We start from the raw sequence: 24,283 nt of genomic DNA, 5'->3' as shown, positions 1-24,283 counted from the left end.
CTAAAGGTTAAGAAACCACACAAACTCAACTGTGGACAATCAATAAGCTGCATTTCTATTCAGCTATCTTTGAATGTTATGGGAAACACATGTATATAAATCTTTAATGTGAACACAACTTGAGTTAAGACAATGTCCCTCACAATCTAACCTCTTCTTTGTCCTCTTCTCGCTCCCCTACAACCCTCTCTGCTCCATCTTTCTCCTCTCCAGGCTGGATGATTGATGCAGACAGCAGGCCGAAGTTCAAGGAGCTGGCCGCTGAGTTCTGCAGAATGGCCCGTGACCCCCAGCGATACCTGGTCATCCAGGTGTGTTTGCCTCAACAGGCTCACTGTCAGAACCCTCGATAATAAGGCTCTACTGTGCAACCATCTGCTTACTGGACAAATAAATGTAGTGTCTGAATGAAATCCTCTGAGATATTTTGTGGGTCATTTTTGAGTGTAATTTCTCATTAAAGCATCTGTAATGCCAGTGAAATTAAATTGAATTAAAAATGTTTTGTTCAGGGAGACGACCGCATGAAGCTTCCCAGCCCCAATGACAGCAAGTTCTTCCAGAGCCTTCTGGATGAGGAGGACCTGGACGATTTGATGGATGCTGAGGAGTATCTGGTGCCTCGCGGTTTCAGCATGGCTCCTCCGTCATACACAACCAGGCCTCGAGTCGACTCTAACAGAGTAAGGAAACTGCTTAAAACATATGCAAAAATTTGCCAAGAAAGAATATATTCTGGATTTAAATGTCACAACCTTTAATTTTTTTAAATTCTCTAAGCTGTAGTCTTGAAATGGTTAAACAGCTGTAATATTTTGACTCTGAGTCTACGTTATGGTGCAAATGGTTAAAAGGGGAATAGGTCTTACTGTTATGGCTCAAGAAGTGTCTTACAATGTCATTTCTAAGTGTTAAGGCATTAAAATAGTCTTATATTCAACTATAATCTTTTTAATTTGATGAGTCATATATCTTCATAGAAATTCTTTAAACTGTATTTGATTTATCCTCAATAGCTTTTTCTCTTCAATCTGGTCAAAAACTGCCCAACTCACTGTCCTCTATAAATGTTCAAGGTGGTAAAGAACTTCCAATACACTGATGATTTTCCTCTGCTAATGGCCCACCTCCATCATTTCTATCCCAGCGTGTGTGGCTTAAACCTGGACTCTTTATGCGCTAGGTCCCCAGGCCCCAAGTTTCATTACTCAGAGCTCTATAAGCAAATAACAGACGCTCTCTTAAAATGCCGGAGCCGTTTACTAATAGAGAATGAGTGCAGGCTCGGCTGTTTGTTCTGCAGTATGCACCACGTGCCGCTGCCCCACGGCTCTGCATCTTATGCACCTTTACCCCTGTGACCCACTTGCCAGCGGCTCTTTGTTCCCTGACGAACACACACATACCCCCAAAAACACACACAGCATAATCCATCTAGGGTCTTGTGTGTTCAAGGTCAAGACCCCTATCACGAATTGAACCTCTTTTGATATGCAGTCAAAAGCTCCTACATGTTAAAATCCAGTGGCTGGTTGACCAGGGGAAGTTAGTTATTCAGGTTACGCTGCCGCAGACGCAGTCCGTGCAATATTCAGTGACCACACAAGACAAAGAATTATAAACTATAACCTTGTATTTTTTGGGGGGGAATAAATAAAATGAAATAAATGAGTTCTTTTAAACTACTTTTCTGTCTGACCGGTTGCACCCTAATATAGGTCATTCAGAATCTCAATTCTCAATATTTGGATCCAACATTAGGTAGGTAATAATATTAAAACAATACCTTGTTCAATATTATGACCTTACAACCCGCTTCAACCTTACAATAATTCACTATTCACTGTATCATCAATAACAAAATCATTGTAACCAAGTAACAGTACTACACCTAATCAATAATATGACTACTCAGTCCATTCACTTAAACCAGTGATGGTTACAACAAGCCTTTCTGATTTGTCAGGAATTGCTAATTCTTTAACTTCAACAAAATATATACATATAATGTAAATTGTACAATCAACACATTGTAAATAATTTTTACAGTAAATGCATTTCTTAGGAAAGTGAATCTAAATTTCTATTTAACTTAACATTGTATATACTTTTTAAATTGAAGTGAAACAATATTACATGAATTACAAACTATACAGTGTAAACTTGACACACTATATTCTTATGTCTTCTGTTCTTTTTAATTCAAAATCACTTACCAATGAAATAAAATATCCTAAAAAACATTAAAAACTAAATATGTTGCTTCAGTATTAAACAGTTCAGTAGCTTTACCAGCCACAGAAAATGTTGAGTAATTAAACACTCTACATGTCAGGTTTTTATGTTCTTTCTAGTTGAGTTCTCAAACAGTTTTACTTTAGTTGATCTCTATAACAGTTGATTAATTGCACTGTTCGTCACTTAATGATAATTTTGTTAGCTCCAGGCCCATTCACTTGAACTTGCTAGCTTAGCCTAGCGCCTAGTGGCACAGCATTTATTTATTTATGTTTACTGTGACTCACCAATCCAGAAGTTTTTCTGTGTCACTCGGCAGGTTTCAGTAAGCAGGGCCTCTCTCTCACACACACACACATACACATCTGCAAGCTTACAACAAAATACAGGCTGTTACTGTTCTGATTTGATAACGCTGTATATCCTCTCCCTTCAGTGTCACCCAGCGTCACAATGCTATCTAACCTGCCTGTTGCTGTATACCTGTGTTCTGATGGGCTAAGGCATTTCCTGGTTGTTAACTCTTTGTGACCTGGGTTACAGAAGACAGTGGGAGTAGGTCAAGCCCCCAGGATCAGTACTGGGCTTTGAAGCCCATTTCTCATAGTGGCCAAACTGTGGAATTACAACTTCCAGGTCCAACGGGGGCCAAAAAGCATTTTTCCCACACATGATCATGGGAAAAAGAGTGGCTGTAAAATGGTGGATACATTTGAGCATCACAACCCTCACAAAATGACTCATTTCACTATCAGATTTTGATCCATTCGGTCCAATAACATTTGGAAAGTCTAGAAGAGCTGCATGATTGAATTGCTTTATCCCCATTCAAGTTAGCCAGAGGGCTAAACTGGAAGTTAGTCATCTCGGCCGGCAGAAGTCTCTAGTGAGCATGCTCTATGGGTGCATTGAGTCCATTGAGAGTGCGCAGTATGTTTTCATTATGTAATTTCTTTTCAGCGGGATGTGGTTTTATTGGCTTGATGCGCCACTGAGCAACTTTCATAGGAATAAACAGGGCCCCGCCTCCAACGCTGTATCCACTTCTCTTTATACATCCATATAGTAGGTGGACAGATATAACCCCAGGACGTTTCCTTTATTTCTGTTGCGTTTTGTAGCTTTGCTTCCTGTAATTGCTGCTGTAGCGCTTGCAGTTGGCAAGAGTGCAGAGGAGTAGGCCTGGGCTAAATAGCCCACGGCAAGCCAACACAGCACCACAAGAAGCCCTTCGCTTCACATGTCATGTTTTGTATTTTCTTGTGGGGTTTTTTGTTCTTTTTTGAGGTTCTGGTGTTTGAAATGTAGCTTTGCCTGGCTGCCCCTCACAGTCCCTTCAGGCTGATGACTACACCAGCAGAACTTTGTTGGAGAATTTTACTTTCAACAGGGAGCTGCACAGGTTAAAAGTCTCACTTCCTTTGCCGCAGGTGGCATAACACTGGCTCAAACTTGATTATTTTTGGCATTCACACCATGCATATTAGTTGTGATTCAATTGAACTATGGGGTTATTTAGTTATATTCTTTTAGTGATATTGCCCCAGCATCAAATACCAAACATGCATCAAAGTTCTAGTGTGGTTTAGAATGAAAATCCAACCTACAGTACAGTTTGTTCAAAAAAATCACATTGCATTTTTTTTTTCTTTATCCACAACCCACTCTGTACTTCAGAACCAGTTTGGCTATCGTGATGGAGGTCCAAACCCTGTAGAAGGTCCTGTGGCAGGGGCCCAAGCCTGTATAAACCAGGAAGTGGCAGTCAGCCAGGGTCCAGCCCTGGAGGACCAGCGCTGTAATGGGAGCCTGCATAAGAAGACTCTGAGCCAAGCTGGAGGGGAAGACAGCGGTGGCCAGAGGTACAGCGCTGACCCCACCATCTTCCTGGGGGAAAGGGCGTCCAGAGGTGACACAGATGAGGATGGATACATGACCCCCATGAAAGACAAGAGCTCCTCAGGTACAGGGACTGTGAATTAAATGTTGTAGCCATTGAAATCACTTAGTAGTGCCCCAACAAGCCAAAGCAGGTTAATATTACAGAACATTTTTAACAAACAGAATGGTTGAAAAGTGCTTTATAGAAGCTAAAAATAAGGTCAGGCAATTCTGCAGCCCTGTGGGGCATTTTGTAGTGAATATGCAGAGCCTTTTAGGTGTTTTATTTAATCCACAGCACGGTGTAGGCAATATTAAATATTCAAATAACTTAACCTCATTATGTTAATTGCTAACCTTTCAATAAAAGACGCATAATTTATTGAAAGTAATATGTAGGAGAAGACATTTTCAAAAAATACTGTAGTTGTACATGAAAAGTAGCATGGACCCATGAGAATAAACCGTATTCATAGATCAACTACACCACAAACGTGCTGTTCTGTTCCACAAAGATAGAAACATCATTTAAATGTAAAATACTTGCGTGTGTGTATAGCGATTTCTATTCTAGTGCACCTTTTCCCTGTCATCTCTTTGCTCATTCACAGAGTAAATACGATCTTTTGTAGTATATTCTACCTGTCATTTTGTCTGTTCATTTCATTTCATTCCACTGATTAAAATTCTTACTGAGTTTCTGTCAACAGTGGTGTATGTCAGCTACTACAGAGTCATGTTTTGCTTTTGATCATAATTCAGTCAATCAGCCCTGCTCTTACACTATCATCTGATTTTTGAGCAGTTCAAAATATAACAAAGCCTGAAGCAAAATGCATCTGATGCAATGTCAAGGAGCGGAAGAGTGGGCAAAATCAATAGGTTTCGCACCCCACTATTATAGCGCTTGGAAGCAGTGAAGAGGGGTCATTTGCTGGCATTTTCACCCCTGGCAGATGGAGTTTCCAGTGCCAAAGAACTACTGGCAAGTTGCCCTCATGGTCCTGAGTGGCTGCCATTATCGCCATTATCATCTCCATCTCCGTCTTCTCCCCTCATTAGCGAGTGATCTCTTTCTCGTACTCTCTCTCAATTTCCATTTCTTTTGTTTTCTCTTGTCCTGATCTAATTTCTGTTGATTTGGTGTTTGTCTGTCTTATTCTCACATAAACTCCCTCTCTCTTGTTCTCCACATTCCTGCCCTCCCTCCCCTTTTCTGGTCTATTGCTGCAGAATACCTGAACCCGATTGAGGAGAACCCGTTTGTCTCACGTCATAAAAACGGTGAGATCCATGCCTTGGACAACCCAGGATACCACAGCACACCCAACAGCCAGCCCAAAGGAGAGGATGAGTACATCAATGAGCCCCTCTACCTCAACACCTTCCACAGCCCAGCTGAACTGGGCTTGGAGGCCCTGAGGAGAAATGGTCTGCCCCTTCCCACCCAGCCGCCCTCTTCCATCTCAGCCACAACCTCAGGATCCCACCTCCCGCTGACTATCCAGACCAGCCTGCCCCACTACCCCCTCCCCACAGCCCAGCCTTCTCCATCTGGCATGCCCTGCCACCACGGTCCACCAACTCACCTTCTCCACGCCCACCACACCATCAAACCTGCAGGACAACCTGTCAATCCAGGTGGTGGCTCCATCAGTCAGAGCCAAACAGGAACTACTGCCCAAACCCAGGTGTGCCAGTCAGGTGGCCTGTCCACTTCAGTCCCCATTGGGCACGGCAGCCTGCCAGCCTACCAGATCCACGCCACCACGCACCCCGCCAGCATGCTGAAGCATGGAGGAGGACAGACATCAGGTAAAGCCAGTGGGAAGAAGCTGAAGGTGACCTTTGACAACCCAGAATACTGGCAGCACAGTTTGCCTCCCAAATCATCTAACCAGGCGGCCCCTGACGGTGCCCAGGGAGGTTCCACAAATGCCAAGCTCTTCTATAAGCAAAACGGACACATACGGCCGGCAGTGGCTGAAAACCCTGAATACATGTCTGAGTTTTCCATGAAATCTGGCACAGTTTTGCCACCTCCACCCTACCGGCAGCGGAATACTGTGGTGTAGATCGTTCCCTGTGACAAATGTTCCTCAATCTGACTCTAGCCTCCAACAACCCCGACATTCTCTCCGGTTCCACTGTCCCACGCAGAGGGGAGCAGCCACAAGCAGAGCTACCCCCAAACTCTTTCCAAATAACGTGCCATCTGTTGTAGACCGTAGCGACATCAGAAGGAGGTGGACCGAACCGAACCGAACCGAGCCAACCCAACTCAAACTCATGCACCTTCACTACATCCAATCCAGTCCATTTCTGTTCTGTAGATAGAAATTGCGCTCCAAGTCACTGAGAATGTGAAGGTTTGGTAGTTTTCGGCAAACAATGGACACAAGACTGTCACACAGCAGAGGACGGATTGTGTTGTCCCAGTGAGGTAGACCACAACGGTGTCCATCAAGATGGATTTGACTTAGGGGACCTGAACTCACTGCCAGCCACTGCGGTGTCAGATTCATGAGAGGAACAAGATGTTTTATTATTTTTTTGTTTTCCAGTATAAAAGATGAACAATACCCTACTAAGGGTTTCTGAAATAAGCAAACAGACGGAACAAGTACAGTCTGTTAGATGTCAAGGGTTTTGTGAAAGACCTTGTTGAGTGAGGCAAAACAGCAAAACATGGAGGAAAGAAGACTGAAAGGATTAGTCAGGAGAGTGACTTCCTGTAACATGAAAGCACTGAAAGCTGGTCAATCATATTCAATCTTTTTGCCTATAGGATTATACTGTACGTTCTCGAATTTTCCATCCAATATGTGAAATTCATCTCATCTTTCTACTGTAACTGTGATACTGTGATGGCCAATACTACAGTGATCCCTCCTATCACATTTGTAGTTCAACCATGGACTTTTAAACTTGCCCACAAACACACAGGGCAACTGCTGTTCTGTTGTTTTTGCTTGACTGCTGTCTGCTTGAAAAAGCTGATCAAAAACTGCTTTTCCAAGCCAAATGGTATAAGGGAAAATACACTGTAAACATTTTTATAAACACTGGTTGCAGTGCTGAAAAGATGGATTTTTATACACTGGTTTTCCCATTCAGATCATGAAGCTAACTTAGATGGGTAAAGAGTGAGTTGTCATGAGAGAGGGAGGGTAGTCAGAGAAATTGCTGTATCTGCTGAGTAGTGTGATAGGACTATCCAGAAAGCAGCCAAACTCAAAATGGTGATCATAGAGACAGAACAAGTGATGGGAAGAGAGAGAAAAAGAGAGAAAAAATCTACAGAGAGGGGAGGGAAAGTTCATACACGCTGCCTAATGAAGACCTCAACGAATGAACAAGACAGCACCAGCAGACCACAGTTAAAACAGGCTACTTTTTGTGTTTGTTTGTGTCAGTGTGTTTAGGTTGAGTGTGTGTGTGCTCACATAATGGCAAGCTAGTTTGGCCTCATTAGGAATAGATGATGGACTAGGTGTGGTAGAAGTCAGTGACGGTGGGGTCAACAGCCAAAAACCATCAGTATTGTAGACGCAACACTAGTCCGACCTAAAACAAGGCTTCCAGCATATGGCTATTGTCAAGAAGAAGACATTACATTTTTTTATGTCATCGGCTTAAATCAAAAGCTCATTGAATGCACCAAATTCAACAACAGCACCAAATCTCTGGGAGCTTTTCACAATTGTAGGTGGTCCTAAACTGTCCTGTTGTTTTCCAAAAGAAAACTGGTGCACAGAAAGTGATGGTTTTGTGATTTTTAAACCTGTGCCAAAACGAATAGTCTCTTTCATGGTGTTCATTTATAAGGGACATGACCATTTTGGTAGCTTGGACCTATTTCTTATAAATCATAAATGTGTCCACTTTTCTTCGCTGCATCTTCCCTATGACGGTAGATTTGGACAGAAAATAGATGTGGTCTCTGTTGTTTCCTCCCTAACTGTGTTCCAAAGCAAATTTTTGCCACCACATCTCTGTCCTCAAAGCAATTCTTATGTAATTTGTTCTGGTTTCATGAGTGGCACTTTGTAAATCAAGATCGTGACCACAATGCAGTAATGATTTATTTGACTTGGTCTGAGGTGGCAATACAGACCTGCACAATTTTCAATCCCTGCATTATTTGATTTAGGCAAATAATCACCAACAAAGATTACATTGATATATTAGACTGACTTTTAAGCTAAAGTTAGAGCACTGCTGCAATTGGCAGTGGTGGGAAACTGAATTGTTTAAAAATTTGAAGGACCTTATTGCCCAGACGTCAGAACTCAATAAACTGCTAACCTAAACTGAAATGCTATCTTCTTAGTTGGTTGACAAGGTTGCTAGAACATTTATTTTCCCAAGTAGCTTGCTGGTAAGTCACCCGACACCCAACTGCTTTCACTAATATAGGTAAATACGTCAAATTTAAGATGTTTTTTTCAAGTGCAGCTATAACTTAATTTGCACTTTTACCAACACTGGATTTTAATTAGCCCAAGTCCATCCAACTTTCGACTTATCCTCTGATCCATCAAGACTGATGTCATCAAAAGTATCCCAACCAAGTTTTACTCATGAGATCACCAGTAGACCTATGATTGCCCCTCTACTCTTAAAAGAATCGTTCTAACCCTCACTACTGATGCCTCTGTAGGCAAACTGCCAGTCAATGCTGCTAAAAGCGCTGGTGTTACAGCCATTATTTCTTCCGCCAAGCCATACAGAACACCTGTGGGTGGGAAAACACCACAAAGCTTTCCAAACGTGGAAGATCAAGTGATGTCGGTTTGCCTCAGAGGTCGTCTTGCAATATCTCACTAGACTCACACATTTTTTTGTTCATGAATATGAATGAAATCTTATAGTTCCTGAACCTTTAGCGAGATTGTCATTTTCCAGCCATTACTGTGGAACATTGATATTGCTTTGTAATTGATTCAGAAGCTTTTCATGCCATGTCCAAGCTGTTTTCTTGTGTAGGTTATTTATTTTGTGTATTTTAATGTGTGTGTAAAAGTAACGTTGTATATGTTCGTCCTCCCCATGGAGCACTTTGATCAGACTCGCGGGTAGAAAGAAAGGATCTCCAGCCTTCGTTACTGAAATATTCAACTTGTTTATCTGGTCGTTTACCACTTCAGAAAGAAAAGGCTTTTCGATGAGTCAAAGGAAGGTGCATCGACCAGGGGTTCACAGAGAAAACACATTTTAGGTGGTACTGACCAACTTCAAGAATGTCCTTGTTTCCATGTTTTTTGTTTGCTTCAAACAGTATTTCCAATGCTGCTTTGATGGTATCATGACTATTTGATGAAGGAGCATTTTGTAGTCCCTTTTGGAGCTCTAATTCAATGAAATGGAGACAGTATTTAATATCAACGTTAAAATATTTATAGCGCGTTTGAGTTTGTTTATATAGAGCGATGGAAGCGACTGCCAAATCTGGGTTTCAAGAAAAAAAAAAAAGAAAGGACGATGGTGGTAAAAAAGAAAAACACATGCCTTGGTTTCCCTCTTGTTTACCCTAAATCATACTGCAAGCAAAATATGTGTTTGAATCAAGAATGGATTAGACTGGAGCACTGATGAGACGACTGGCTTCACATGTTCTCGAGAGCACTTTAGAGTATCCGAGGCACTCAGCAACCCTTGTTTTTTAATTGAATCATAGGAAAAAACATTACCCATACCTGAAGATCCAAGTCCTGCTTTTGTCTAAAGGTATTAGTTACCTTTTTTAAAAGTACCACAGTTTGTTTTCTTCTTGTCAACGCAATCATTGCTACTGACGAATATGTCATTTCTTGTTTCAAACACGTTTTGCCTTGGTGTTGGGCTGTGTTACCTGCTGCTATTTGTCTCAGCCCTAAACACTTTTGTGTCATGGCGGTTTAAGAGTACGCCATGGTGACACTGGTGTTTAAGACTGATCTTTTTACTTTTTACTGTTTCCTCCAAGCCACGGTGCAGAGGCATGTAGCCATGTTGTACTGAAGTGAATCCTTCAATATTTCATCCTCAGCAGTTTCAACCTACCATATATGCTGTGATAGAGTCTAATGTATAGTACAATATCACCTTGCATGGTACCCAAAGTGAGTGTTTTACTGCCCTCAACCTTTGTATCTTTTCATTGATGACAATATTATAATCACATTTCTGTCCAGAGAGTGGACAGTGTGGAAGGAAATAACCAGATATTTTTTACTGAATTCAGTAGCACAAACTGGGAATCATTATTTCTGAAATCTTTCATGGGATTTTTTGTCTACAGTACCCTATATAGTCATTTAACCTTTAGTTTTATTCTGTCTGTGTTATCAAGAGTGTTTTTCTTCAAGAAAAAAGACTTGAATCTATATATTTTTTCCACTACTGTGTCAGTTACTGTACATTATTTAACATGTTTGTCATTCTAGCTGCAATTTTTAGTTGTTTACATCTTAATTGCACAAATCATCACCTACGCGTGGAAGTGGTTCATTTTCTGTGTTTAAATTATCAGAACAGTGTAACTGTACAGAATCTTTGGGGTTTCCTCCAAAATTTATCTAACACACTTCAACAACAAATGTGAATAGTATTTTTATAAAGCACTGAAATGGCCGACGTGGTGAATTTGTAAATAAGGAGGCAATGCTTTGAATTTATATGGTCTTCTCTCCTACTGCTGTTTTCTTCTGCTTATAACAACTGTATAAAAAAAAAGAGTCGTACATATTTGCTTTATGTAAGTGTACCTTTTGACTAATGGGGATTTGATTTTAAAAGTGCTTGTCAACCCTTTCTCATGTGAAACTATGTTCAGTGGCCCTTTTCCAGAGCTTTGTGGCTGTCCTCATGTAATGTTTCAGTTTAGGTGAACACTGTAAAAGTGGTGATGATGAGTCGAGGGCGGGGCGGGAGGGGGAGGCTGTTCAATCCGCCCGGTATCTGTTTCGCTTCCTCATACCTGCCACATTTCATTTGTCACTCAGTAATGAGAACATGCCAGTACAAGTGAACAATACCTTCTTTGCCGCTTTATCTCTCCCTCCTCCTAATTCTCATAAAACTGAAAACCAGTGCTGCCAGCTAATCTAGATAAACTGTGTTTGGGGCTCAGTGTTACCTTCTCTGCGTTCTTTCTACTGGAAATATTACTGAGCCAAGTCTGACCTCCTCCTATTTCCTGAAAGGCAGCACACAGCCATCACAGTCCAAACTGTTTTCAATTCATTTCCAATTTGTTTTGCATGCTTTTAGAGGAGACATAGTAGAGAGAAGGCTTCACCAGTCACTCCTCCTCACCTATGTTAGCTTCCCATACCCCCCCCATGTCCCTTTATCCAAGATGGTCAGTGCTGACTATCTGTCTGAGTTCTTTGAAACCATACCCAAAGCTTTATATCATAGAAATACCGTTCCTCATGTTTGTTACATGAATCTGTCAAAAGTATATTTTTAATTTAATATAAATAAAGATTGATTCAGTATATGTTGTGGTGGTTTGTTGATGATTTTGTACATCTGTTGTGTGTCTTACAGCTAAAAACTACATCTAACACTTGAGTAGTTGAGTCGGAGAGCAAAGCTGTGTTTAGTTTCGCTTTAATACACTGAAACACAAAAAGTGTGTTTTGGAGAATACCCGATATTGAAAAAATACCACTATATGTTTACTTTATCCTTTAAAGTAGTGTATCTCGAAAATCAGCCACATCCGGGACTGCTACAGAACTGTAACCCCAGTAGGGATTCTGTGTTTTGCGCAAGGACACCTCAGCAGGGAAGCTCCCCATTCCTGAACCTAGATCCCAAGTCTCATTGCTTGACATGCCACCCTGCTGCCTGTAAAATAGAGCAGAAAATGAAAGCCCTGTTTGGTTGCTCTGGCACTCACGCTACCAGCTTTAATAATAAAATTTAACAGATGGTGTCTTTAATTAAGACGAGGAAGCTCTCAAGTTACATGGTGCTTATTTTGGACCTGACTTCTTAAGATCAACATTACAGAAGTTGCACTGGAGGCGAGATTCTGCACCGCACCACACTTTCATGCTCAAAAGGACTTGCAGATGAAGACCAGCTGCATCAAAAGGTCTGCAGTGTTCTGCTAGCCTCGTCCAAAAGCTTGCCTCAAATAGGCTAATGTGTGGATATAACATTTTGCTCTCGTTTTTCCCATGCCCCGTGCTGCGCTTAATCCGCTGTTTACCCAAGTGTTGGTTATGTAAACGGCATACGCAACATCGTTTGCTATGCAGCGCTCCTCCATTGCTGCTGCACTTCCAGGCTTTCATTTCAATCATAAATAATACAAAACTGTCCAATGGCAGAATATGAGCTTTCTGAAGTCACTGCTATTAATACTAATAAGGCGATGGGGTGCTTTAAGTAAACACTGTTTATGAACAGAAATCTCCCTCCTTTCTCTTCCTCCTTCGTTCCCTCTCTCCTCTCTCTATTAGTTTCCTCAGAGCACCGAGACTCAATTAGTAAGCACATCTAGTTCCTCCATAGTAATTTAGAGAGAGGGGCTTCTGCTGCAGAGTAACAGTATTTGAACTAATTCCAGTTATATTCACATATAGCTACTTATTCAAAATCTATATTAGGTCTGCCTGCTTGAATCACTGTCAAAAAAATTATGTTTCCCATTTGCTATGGAAAAGAACATTTAATTGATACTCACTCACTCCCTTCCTAATGTTGAACTCGCATAATAGACAGATTATCTTGAACATTAAGCACACTTCCCGACAGGACTTCGCACATTATCACCCACACCAGACAGCAAAAGGGGGGGAGGTCATTGTTAATTTGGCAACTGCTGTATAACCATTTGTCAGTGTATTACAAGTCTCCTTCATAGCTGATCTTCCAGTGAAGCCTGCTATCATCGCCAGGAGACGGGGGTTCAGCTCAATCCCGGAGGCCTGTAGCAATTATACTTACAGCTGCCCTGTACACCTGTGACATAGCTCGGTGATGACAGCTCATCGCCAACAGACCGGTGCTGTTTAATTGCAGTGTGTCACCTTGACGGGGTGTTTTACCCGCACACCCCTGCACCAAAGAGAAACAAGGTGACTGTTTGAAAAGGCTCCTATAGCTCCACAAGGTTGCAGATTGTTTTATATTCTGGTCTAGAGTTTGATTAGTGTGTTTTTTTTAGTATTATTTGTATTGGGGCTGTGGTTATTTTGTTTGCAAGTGTTCTCATTATGATGCAAAAGCCCCGGTAATAGAATTCAGACCATGATTCTCTTTGGAGAATCATGGTCTTCAAGGATATACTTATTCCACAATAAGAAAGCTACTTTTAAATGAAGAATTACACCACTTGTTAGAAATACTGACTCAATTTAAAACAAGAACTCAAAGGAATCTAAAGCACTTGTTAACCAGCGTTTTTGGTGAACATAACCCTACTATTCTCAGTATTAAGCTAGTAAAGGATCCTTTACACTGTGCGATTTTGTGCTGTGTGAGACAAAAGTCATTAGAGAAATGTGGTGAAATCTTTGTACGTCAATCCAAAACGGTGCTCCAAGATCTCACTGAGACACATGCACTGACACTGATGACCAATTTGGAGCTTTGGTGACCAAAGACAGCTTGAGTCAAAATTCTGACAGTGTCAAAAAATTTAAGACCAAATTCCCACAATGTGATTGCTGCTACAACACACATCTACAAACAAACCAATCAGAATATGACATAAAATGACACTGGCTGGCATGACATTTCGTAAGTCCAGTTTTTTAATAACGTTTAGGAAGAAAACACACTTGTTCTTAATACATTCATGGCACAATCTGACATGTCTTATATTATATCATACAGTCTGACACAGATTGCAAACAAGATTTGATCCTAGGCATCTCACACAGTGTGGCATGCAATAAACCATTGTTGCACAGTCTGAAGGCGCCTTTAGCTGGGCATGCTAACAATTCCAGCTCACTTCATAGCAGATAAACACACTGTTTAATCTGTTCCTTACACTTTTGCTCTTGTGTTTTTGGTTTGAGAGAGGGTTAAAAAAAATCTAACTTTTTAATAGCAAGGCTGACAGTATCATACCTGTCAGAAACTGTTCATCTGTTTCTGTGTTAATCTGATGCTTTATGCTAATTGGACGACGTTACTCTTAACATATTATATTGTTCTTTTTAACTTCAGTACGGTATATTTACATCCTAGTGACATGGAAATTACCCTTTGTGTCTTATAATGTGCAATTAAGTTCAGAATGTGCCCATTATGTTGCGTCCATGATATAGTTAAAGATATGAGGCATAAATCTCAGTTATCTCCCACCATGGGGCAATATCTTCCCTGTCGTGTCATGACTGCACATAATTACGATAGCACACAATTATGTGAGTTATCCGAGATCCAGTGTTAAAGCAAGAAGCATGTTTGCTCCATAAAACCATGAGCATAATATGATTAAACGACAGATTGTGAACATGATTTGGACCCGACCCCTAAATCTCATACCAATCATAGCATCATCATTTTATAAAGCATGTTTGATTACTGTGATGAAAATCAAGATAAATATAATTGTGATCCTTTAGATTGGTCTAGTTCACCAGTCTTTTCAATTTTGTGCTATCACTCAAAAAATGTTACATATTGCACCTTTAAGTCAATTGATTTCTTATAGAATTGAACCTAAATTTGCAGCCTAGTCACCACCCTTTGACCACTAACTTGTGTGAAACTTCTGAAAACTTTATATTATAGACTGAATTGCAACCTAAGAATTTTAAACATCCGAAATCGTTAATTTTTAAACATATGCCCGTTTATAATTAGGGTGCACATTTCTTCAACACCGCAGGTTGTTTTGGATGTTGGACTAGCATTTTTTCTGACTGACTGGAATCAAAACTTATGGGATAATATAGTGTCTCCATGCCTGAGGCTTATACAGAAGTCTGGGGGAAAGACAGACCCAAAGAGACCTATCTGCAGCCAGCCAATGAAGACACTCAGTCCAGTCTGTAGGATTACAATGGAGAAGAGGAGGAGGAGGAAGAAGGAAATGAGACAAGAAGACAACATCCCATGAGGCAACTTTTCCACACAACATTGTAATCAGGGCAGAGACGGCGGCTGAGGAGACAGTAGAGAAAGAAAACAAGAGAGGTAGAGAGAGAAGAGGCAGAATGGAGGTAAAGGTTGGGCACAACAGCCTGAGGCAGACTGACGAGGGCAGAGAGCTGCACAAAATCACCTCTGAGAGGGAGAAACAAGGAGCACGAGAGACAGCGAGTGCATGGTACTTGAAGCTGCTATTGACTGAATAAGCTGCGCCAGTACTGCTTGATGCTTGAGTTTATAAAATGTTGTTTTAAAAGCTTGCAAAGAATGTCTGCTTCAGTTTCAAACAAAATATGTGTCTATACTTCATTCTGTTTAAGATTACATATGCAGACATTTGGCAGTAGCCGAGGCTGAGTCATGCTGCACAAGCTGTTCACTTAGAAGATCCATGAGGCTAACATGACATGAATATGCAAATATGTAGTCTAGTCTTTAAAATGTAAAATTTTACTGTGTACATAATGGTTGTAACACAAACTACAGTGTATTAAACAGCTACAACAGTCAGTCACACTTAAATGCCCCCTCCACTCAGAAATGAAAGCTGTCATAAGGAACTTAAAAGTTGAATGTGAACTGTCATTTTGGTTTTAAAATAAGCATACCTAAACTTAATTATGAAATTGCAAGCTGATTTGAATTATACAGTTATTTTAGCTCAATTCTTATGAAAATTAAATGGTCATTTTTTATAACGGCTTCTTTTGTGAAATCTTTCAACCACAAAAAACCCTGCAGGATAAAAGATCTGATTTCCTGAAGCACACCAATGAGACAACATCATTCCACATCCTTGGTTTGGTTTGGCTGGGTCTTTCAAGTATATACAAACTCAGAGTTTTTTTTTTTCCTGGAGAGTTTCGAAAGAAAAAAAGGTAGTTCTGTCATATATCATGTGCACACAAATGAAAAAATACATAGATAAAAAAATGTGTAATTGAATTAAATTATTTCTTTTTAATATTGTCATCCCTGGACTTCCATAGCCCAGAAGGCCTAACATCCTCTATAATTTTTAGAATAATTTATAAACAATCTCATATGCAGTATGTCAAAACTGACTTGAATTATGACGATTTCTCTTTGCTGTCTTTGGCTTTCATCTTCCTGTGTCTGTCTCTCTGTGCAGACAAACACACACACTGTAGACTTACAGGTAAACCTGCAGCTGTTTGCACACACACAGATGCACAGTTTAGGCAGCTACAAGAGTCCTTTTTTATTGCTTAGTGGGGATTTTTTCTGACTTTTCTCTCTTTATTCCTGCAGTGACCCCTACTAGCACACACACACACACATATACACACAGACTGGCCTGAGGACAGAGATGGAGAGCTCTAATTTCCACAGGGTCCACAAAGTCCTTCCATCCCTCAAAACTAAATCGCCTCTCTTTCTAAATCTCCTCTCTTTCTGTCACACACAGCTACACACATTTGCAGAATTATCACATATATATAGACACGCACACAGAAATTTTGGGAATTGTTAATCTCAGGAAATACAAATAATATTTTTTTCTTTTTTAATTCAAAATTTTATCCTTTTACTAAATGCAGTTTATAAAACAGAAATCTGCCTTTTACACCTGTTAATGTTTTCCCTTTGACTCTCTCACCACCACACAATTCCTCAAATCACACTGACACCTTTTGACTCTGTCATACATGCTCAGTCGATTACATTTCAAAGCTCCCAGACAGGGAGGAGAACGATGAGATTTATACTGGGCAAATCACGTAATACTCCTTTATCATGCTCCACTGGGCTCTAGGTGAGATTTGAACAAGGGCCTCGAGGTTTGTAAGAAGCTCCTCCATCCATTTGTGCCTGTCAACAGTGTTGAAAAAAAGACTACTGTAGTTCGAAGTGTGAGTAGAAAGATTCATGAAAACACAAAATTTAATTCTTACAACAACTACTGCACATTCATCAGTCACTTCCTGTCCTGCTGTTTTTTTAGTGAAGGCACCGAACCCTACCTGCTCTCTCTCGCTCTGGATGACAGCATCAACTAAATCCCCAACATGTAAAGAGGCCTGGAGACATCCAGATGGTCCATAGCCGCTCTATCATTTGTCAAGGAAAATGATGCTGAACAGTGTAAGAAATAAGGCAAATACAGGCAGAAAATGCTCCCCTTTACTTGGTGTGAAATACTGTTAGAAGATAAGGCTGGCATTGTTTTATGCTTTTATTCAATCCTACAGTCCTACAAAAAATTAAACCAACAATTAATTTATCTTTTTAACAAGGGTTGTGTCCTGATTTAACTTATGTTGTACAGCTTGTCCAAAAACTACTAACAAAATAGTTTGACTTTTGGGAAATATGCATCTTAGCTTTCTTGCGAAAGGTTAGGTGAGAAGATCGATACCACTTAAATGTGTATACACTAAATCTGAAGCTTGAGCTAGCAGGCAGTAAGCTTAACCTAGCATGAAGACTGGAAGCAGGGGAAAACAGCTAGCATGGCTCTGTGCAAAGGTTCAGCTTTGGCCTACTTGTAATTTATACACTTAGGTTTTTATATGGATTCTACAGTGAACTTTAGAGGTGATGATAGTCAGTTTTTGAACCTGTGGACAGAACCAGGCTAGCTGTTTCCCCTTGCTTCCAGTCTTTATTCTAATCTAAGCTAACCCCCCTTGGCAATAGCTTCATATAGCATACAGAAATAGTATTGAGAGTATTGATCTTTTTATCCAACTCTTGGCAAGAATATTGAACTTTTTCTTTTAAAAGCACAAAATATAGCAACATACATTGCATTTGGAGGACATATTCCTTTCTTACAATGAACATGACAAATGTTTAGTCCTCTCAGCTCGTCAAACTGTAGCATCCATTAGCATGTGGTGACATCTGCCTGAAAAGGAGCTGCTCCAGAGGTCAAAAATGCTGTATACAAATATCAAATAAACAATGTTATTTCAATGTGTTATAAAAGTTTGCAACTCTGTCTAGATAAATGGATAGAAACACACAACAAGCCATTAAGCAAAGATATGTTGTGGGGCTGTTTTTTCAGTAATTTGAAATTTTTCAGTACCATTGTGATTTTAAATGTGCTTTTCTTACATCTTGAACAATACTTTGAAGTCCTGGTTTCAATTTGGCATTCTGTAATGCTAATGTTCATAACTGACATTGTGTCATGTCAGATTTTCTGAAATAGCCTTTATCTCCATTTGGCTAACCGAGGCTTCAAGTGCATTTCATACATTAAACAGGCAGTGAATCTCTTTTCAAAAGTACAAGAGACACCTCTGATGTTACTGACACAGAAACATAAAGAAAAAGTCCTCTTTGGTGTCTCGCCCCTTGACTCTGAACACTTTGATGCGGCCGACTGGAGCAAAGGGGGCATCTACCCTGCTGCCTACCTGTATCCGCTTTCATCCAGGAGTGATGTTTGCCTCCGGAGGGAGTCTTGCCAGTGCGAGAAAAGGCGCAGTAAGCAATACTTACTTTTATGTCCTGAAAAGCTGTGTTTTAATTAATGGAACCACCTAGGGCTACGACGGGGCTACCACTGTGATGAATCAAGATGAGTGTGTGTGTCTGTGTCTGTAGGTGTGTATACTGTTAGAGGATAAAAGTGCCTTATTCTCTCATATGTATGTGTGTGTGTGTGTCTTTGCAAATGTGTCAGTGTGTTTGTCTTACCAGCTCCTGCAGTGACTGAGTGTCTCTAATTGAGTGTGTTGCTCACTCAGACAGGAGGTCTCAGACAGTGTTGACATTCAGGCAGTGGAAGGCCACCATTGGGGATGACAGCTGATCATTCTTCCAGCAAGCACCCTAATTACACAGAGATGGAAAGAGCGAAGGAGAGAGGCATAAACAGAGAGAGAGAGAGGCTTTTTAAACAACAAACAGGTTCCGGTTGCTTCCAATCAAGCCTCCCGTCCTGCTGTTTCGTCCATTCATAATAGGTGGCCCCCCCAGTGGGCAGAAAAGCATCCAACACCCCACTGCCTTCCTGCTCTCTGAGTGAGCTCCTGTGACCACACCGCCCCTCCTCCAACTCTCGCTTTCTCTAGCATCTTTCATAGCACTTTTCCAATTATACCAAAGACATGAGCGCCTGTGTGAGTGTGATTTCATTGTTGCCCAAAAGCATAGAGAAGCATCAAGCTCCTTCTGTCTTCCTGACTCTCTCATTGGGACACACACATACACAAACGTGTGCACACACCCTTTGATGTATGGAGTCAATCAGACTTCATTGGACAGCGTTGTGATAGCCTCAGGATATTAGCAAGCTTGCTCTCTGCTCACCCGGATGATAAACTCTTTATGTGTCCATGGGCTTTTGTGGAGCAATAACAGCATCTCTGGCCTTTCTCACCCTTCGCCATCCATTCTGGTATAACTCAGAATGTGAGCAGCGTAGCAGCCGTTGCTCGGAGCGGCATCAGAGACTTCCAGGGAATGGTGATGAAGGGGCCAGCTGCAAACAAACCTCAGGTTCAGGTGAGAGATCATATTTTCATGTGCTGCAAAAACGATTGTTTCTTAATCAGCATGTCAGTTAAACACCACCCAGCCACACCTTTATCCTAACACAATCACATCTTCCTTTCTACCTCCCAACTCATGTCTAAGGACACCTTTTCTGCACGTAAGCACATAGCAGCACAACAGCTGCAGCTGCAATACTACCTTAGTGTCTATACTGGCATATCGATCAGAGGCATTTTGACAGCAATCACAGCCCAATATACATTCAATGTAGTCACACACGTAGGTCAAGTAAAAAATAGACTTGAAGCCTAAAAAGACAATTATATACAAGCCCAGTGAAGTCAGCTGTGTTGAATTAAATTTAAGCATTTCTAGTATATCAAACAGATGATGAAAATGTGTGTAGACAAGTGTAGACAGGGTGCAGTATTCAAGTTTCTAAAGGTTTGATCAGCTATCAACCTTGGTGCTTTTGTTCTGAGGCCTGAAACTAGCCCTGATATTTGCTCTGATAATCTAGCGAAGGCACATGGCATTCCTACTATACAACAAGTGCAAAAGGGCTACGTTGGCAAGGCCAGCGAAAAGACGAAGCAGATTCCAGTTTGAAGACTCATCATAAGGTTGACACAGCAGTTTTCACAACTTTATCACAGCATTAATTGTCTTCTCTTCTGTGTCAGTGATGCTACAAGGTATTCTACATGGCAAGCGCACTTGCATATGTTTGACTGACAAACATTAGGTTGTCAAATGATGTCGCCCTGTTTGTGTAAGATGACAATCGTGTTTGTCGGCACCCAACATTCTCATTGAAATAAATGAAGAAGTTGCATTTTTTTGGATGCAGCACTGCTGTTCTGTGCAAGTCTCTGTAAGTCTGCACTCCTTCAAACTTTGCTTACTAGTTGTAAAAATAAAAATAGGGGGTGACATGGAAGCTTGGAAGTGTCAAAGCCTCCTTATACATCTGTAAGCCACTAGCACATCAAGATCACACAACTGTTGCATGTGCAATATGCTCAAACACAGTAATACACACAGGCATGTATTGATAAAAAAAAGACAGTACAGCACAAACACACATGTCTACATGACTCCACTTGAGATTCATAAGCATTTAATGAGTGTCTCGTGGGTGGCAGTGTGCCTGACCTTGCTCATACCCTTCTCTTATTGTCATACATCACACAGGACGCTGCTGACTGTAGCATGACAGGGAGGTGACAACTCTGTTTGTGTGCGCCAGATCACACATCTCTATTTGAGAATTTTGGCCATGTGAGTACAATGCAGACACACACACACACATTGAGTATATGCACATATGTCTGTGATGGAGCGGGTATTTGAAATGTCAGTGGATGTGTGGCGCTCTATGTGTGTCTATATGTGTGCTTATGTGTGCATGTGTGAGTGCGTGGGTGTTCAACATGGTTGTCAAGTGCTTGAGCAGGCCAATCTCTCATCTGCCATCCGCTCAGATGAACTGACATGCAGCCAAACCAAACAGGCATAAAGACAGAGTGGAAGGCATCACTATGCAGCTCAGCAGTGCAGTTTGTCCTGACCCTGTCTGGGGCCCTCTCCTCTCCGCTGATTCTAATGAGCTCCCCCGGGATTAGACTTCGGCGGCCGGCGTCCCAATGAGGCGCGGGGGCTGGAGGTGGGGGCGTTCAAGGGGGGGGGGGGTGACATCAATACACCCACACAAACACACAAACATCACACTCACCTCGGCACGCAGACACAAACTTGCTTGAGCAGTAAGGATGTTGGAAAATACTGTATCCACTGCCTGCAAGAAATAGCCTGAGGAAAAAACATTTTCCAGCACATCATCCATCCAGATACACAGGTATTTTTTTTTAAAGATACAACAGAAAGGTATGTGGACACGAATCCGAACTCGCTAGGGAGTATTTATCTTTTAGCTTTATCCTACAAAAGCTGTATGGATATCGTAAAAAATCTATGTGATATCACAAAACAATCATTGGAAGAAAATGTCACTGAAAATGTAATTCAATTTGCTGTATATAGTCATTATCAATAGTATACAGTAGGCCTCTACCGTTATTATCTTTGAAGCACTAAAATTAGTTAGTTCCCCGACTCCTGGACTCCCACTGAGTTGGATTATTGTCGCAACATTTCAGTCTCTACATACAGTCTATGCTCTACACTGTGCTTTTTGTCCTGTATAGAGGGCTGTGGACTGTAGAGTTTGGCAAATTGGGTGTGACAAAGGTATCACAATCCTTGCATCCCAATAAATGGACGCTAAGCATATACTGAGAAACTTTTAATTGCCACTTTCAGGTTACCATTTCCCATTAAGGACTAACAACTGTGACCAACATGTGCTTTTAATATTTTACTTTTTTTAATGTTTAAACACTATTGGTAAACAAGATAAGGATTAAATAGTGGCTATTTTTCAACTGCAGTCACTTTTATGAGTCTGCTAAAAAAAAAAAAAGGAAGGAAATACAAAAGATTTTCAGAAAGTATTCCTGTGACTCACCCTCTAGCCACATCTGTGTTGATTTTTTACTTTTTTGTACACCGTGCATGCTTAGAGCAGAGTATAAAAGGATTTGGAGGGATTTGAAAAGCCTGAATGGAGGAAATATCTGCAAGATGCGCTGTACAATATTAGATACCCACATCCTAAGAGGAAACAAAATTCTGACTGGCTCAGAGGATTTTCTGAGGTCAAACCAGTGTAGGATTCAACTAAAAGCCTGATTATCCTGTCTTTCTTTACAGCTAAATATCAGTCTAACTTTTTGTTCTTTCTTCTTTTTTTTAACTTTGATTGAAACATTTGTTTCTCCTGTTGAAGGATATACTAATTAATTCATCTTATGAAGAAATGAATCGAGGTGAACCAACTGTCGGAGGGAAAAAAACACATTTATACTCTATATAAATTTGTTTTGGGTGTCATATTTGTGCTTAATTAAAACCAAGAACTGAGAAGATATCTTTATCCCTTCAAAGAGACACACATGCATGGAAAAGTTTTGTATTTTCTGCTCAAGAAATCCCTGGAGTTTAACTTTGCTTTTGTTTAGCTTCTTGCACTGTCAAGTAAATGGCATCAAATTAGCCTCCCCTAAACTTCTGCCCATATCAACAACACACAACTATCTATTGCACTGTTTTTAAAGTCATGTTTTGTCTTTGCAAGTGACACAAAACCCTTATTTGCCTGCAATTTTCCTCATTGGTATCAAAGGTTAAATGGTAAGAGGGCTGATCAGGTATTGTCTGCGCTAGACAAGCTCATTAATGTGTCACAATTCATTATCAGAGCCTTGTCCTCACCTTGTCAGGTGGCTAATGGGAATATCAATCATAGGCTTCCCCATCACGACCCTTCTCACATCTTTGCTTCGCATCTTGCCTCTGTTGACTTCTCATCCCGAAATACCACCAGGCCCAAACAGATCTGTCTGGAACAAATGTCAAACACAATTCGGCTCAGGAGTAAACACCCACAAACATGGATGGCATACAGAGAGTGATTCTTCTTTCTACATGGACGTGGTGGTCGGTGCTGCGGTTTTACAGATGTTTTTCTGCTGTCTTATTCAGATAAAGTGTGTTCATTGTGACAAGGTGATGAGCTTTAGTGGACAAAGGAAAATGATGAACTTTTATTGATGCCTGCAGGGAAGACTAAGTATGTTTAACAAATTCATAAATGGGGAACATAAAATAGAAATATGGCAACACAGTTTAAACTATAAGCAATAGAAATGATAGATAAGACTTTATGGATCATCAGGATGGAAATTTAGCATTATGGCAGCACAACAAACAGGCCAAATAAGTAGGTAGAAATAGGATACAGGAAAACAGAGATAAAAGATGCACAAATAGCAAAGAAGTATTAAAGAAAGAATAATAATCTACATTCTTTAAGATGTTATGTATATGCATGACAGTTTAAATGAAGCATGAATAAACAGAACAATCAAATAAACAAAGAGATAAATTCAGTATCTGAACATTTAAATTAAAAATATATATACTTTGATGAATAGTAATATTGTTAAGCGTGTATTATGGCCTTAGACATTTGCTAATAAAGTTAGCATACAATATGAAGTTAATTGAGACTCGCAAATTTGAAATATTGAACTTCTGTACTTTATATTATACCCACTAAATGGTATAAAGTGAAGAGGACTGTAAACCAAACATGGAATCCTCCATTTCATAGTAAGAAATAGAGGAAGCAAAATTAGAATATATATAACATTTGCAGATTAAACAAGGGAGATTTGTATTTAAAAAGTAAAGAAATATATGTGTGTATACGCTACTATGTGTATGAATCCTAAATTCACTGGACAGCTTTTGCATATATGTATATTTATTTGATCATATTCTTGGCATTCAGAAGTCCCTGAACACCCACACAGGTGTTTTCAATTACCCTGGCTAATTAGAGGGATTTACTGTAGGTAGGTGCAACTATACTGGGATTTATATGATTCCCATAAAATGTGCCAACAAGAATGATGATTGTGTAAGTTTCCTCAACCTAGCAGGTGCAACAAAAAAAAACAGG

At 40.4% G+C, this 24,283-nt stretch overlaps 1 protein-coding gene across 5 annotated transcripts in view; it reads left to right on the top strand.

Annotated features, from left to right (window-relative positions):
* LOC122976701 (receptor tyrosine-protein kinase erbB-4-like) overlaps positions 1 to 24,283 on the top strand; it is a 270,744-nt gene that overhangs the window by 244,667 nt on the left and 1,794 nt on the right. For 4 of the 5 annotated variants that reach the window (XM_044345333.1, XM_044345334.1, XM_044345332.1 and 1 more), the window contains 4 exons: positions 214 to 311; positions 513 to 683; positions 3,916 to 4,201; positions 5,353 to 10,734. In XM_044345333.1, coding sequence (XP_044201268.1) covers positions 214 to 311; positions 513 to 683; positions 3,916 to 4,201; positions 5,353 to 6,194 — 1,397 coding nt within the window. In that variant the 3' untranslated portion in view covers positions 6,195 to 10,734. Of the gene's footprint in view, positions 1 to 213; positions 312 to 512; positions 684 to 3,915; positions 4,202 to 5,352; positions 10,735 to 17,002; positions 17,100 to 17,191; positions 18,685 to 18,947; positions 19,708 to 20,892; positions 20,980 to 24,283 lie in introns of those variants that run through there. The other variant, XR_006401021.1, reaches the window with a different exon arrangement.

This window comes from Thunnus albacares, chromosome 24 (assembly GCF_914725855.1).
Source record: "Thunnus albacares chromosome 24, fThuAlb1.1, whole genome shotgun sequence".
NCBI lineage: Eukaryota > Metazoa > Chordata > Actinopteri > Scombriformes > Scombridae > Thunnus > Thunnus albacares.
This window is presented reverse-complemented; position numbering and strand designations above follow the sequence as displayed.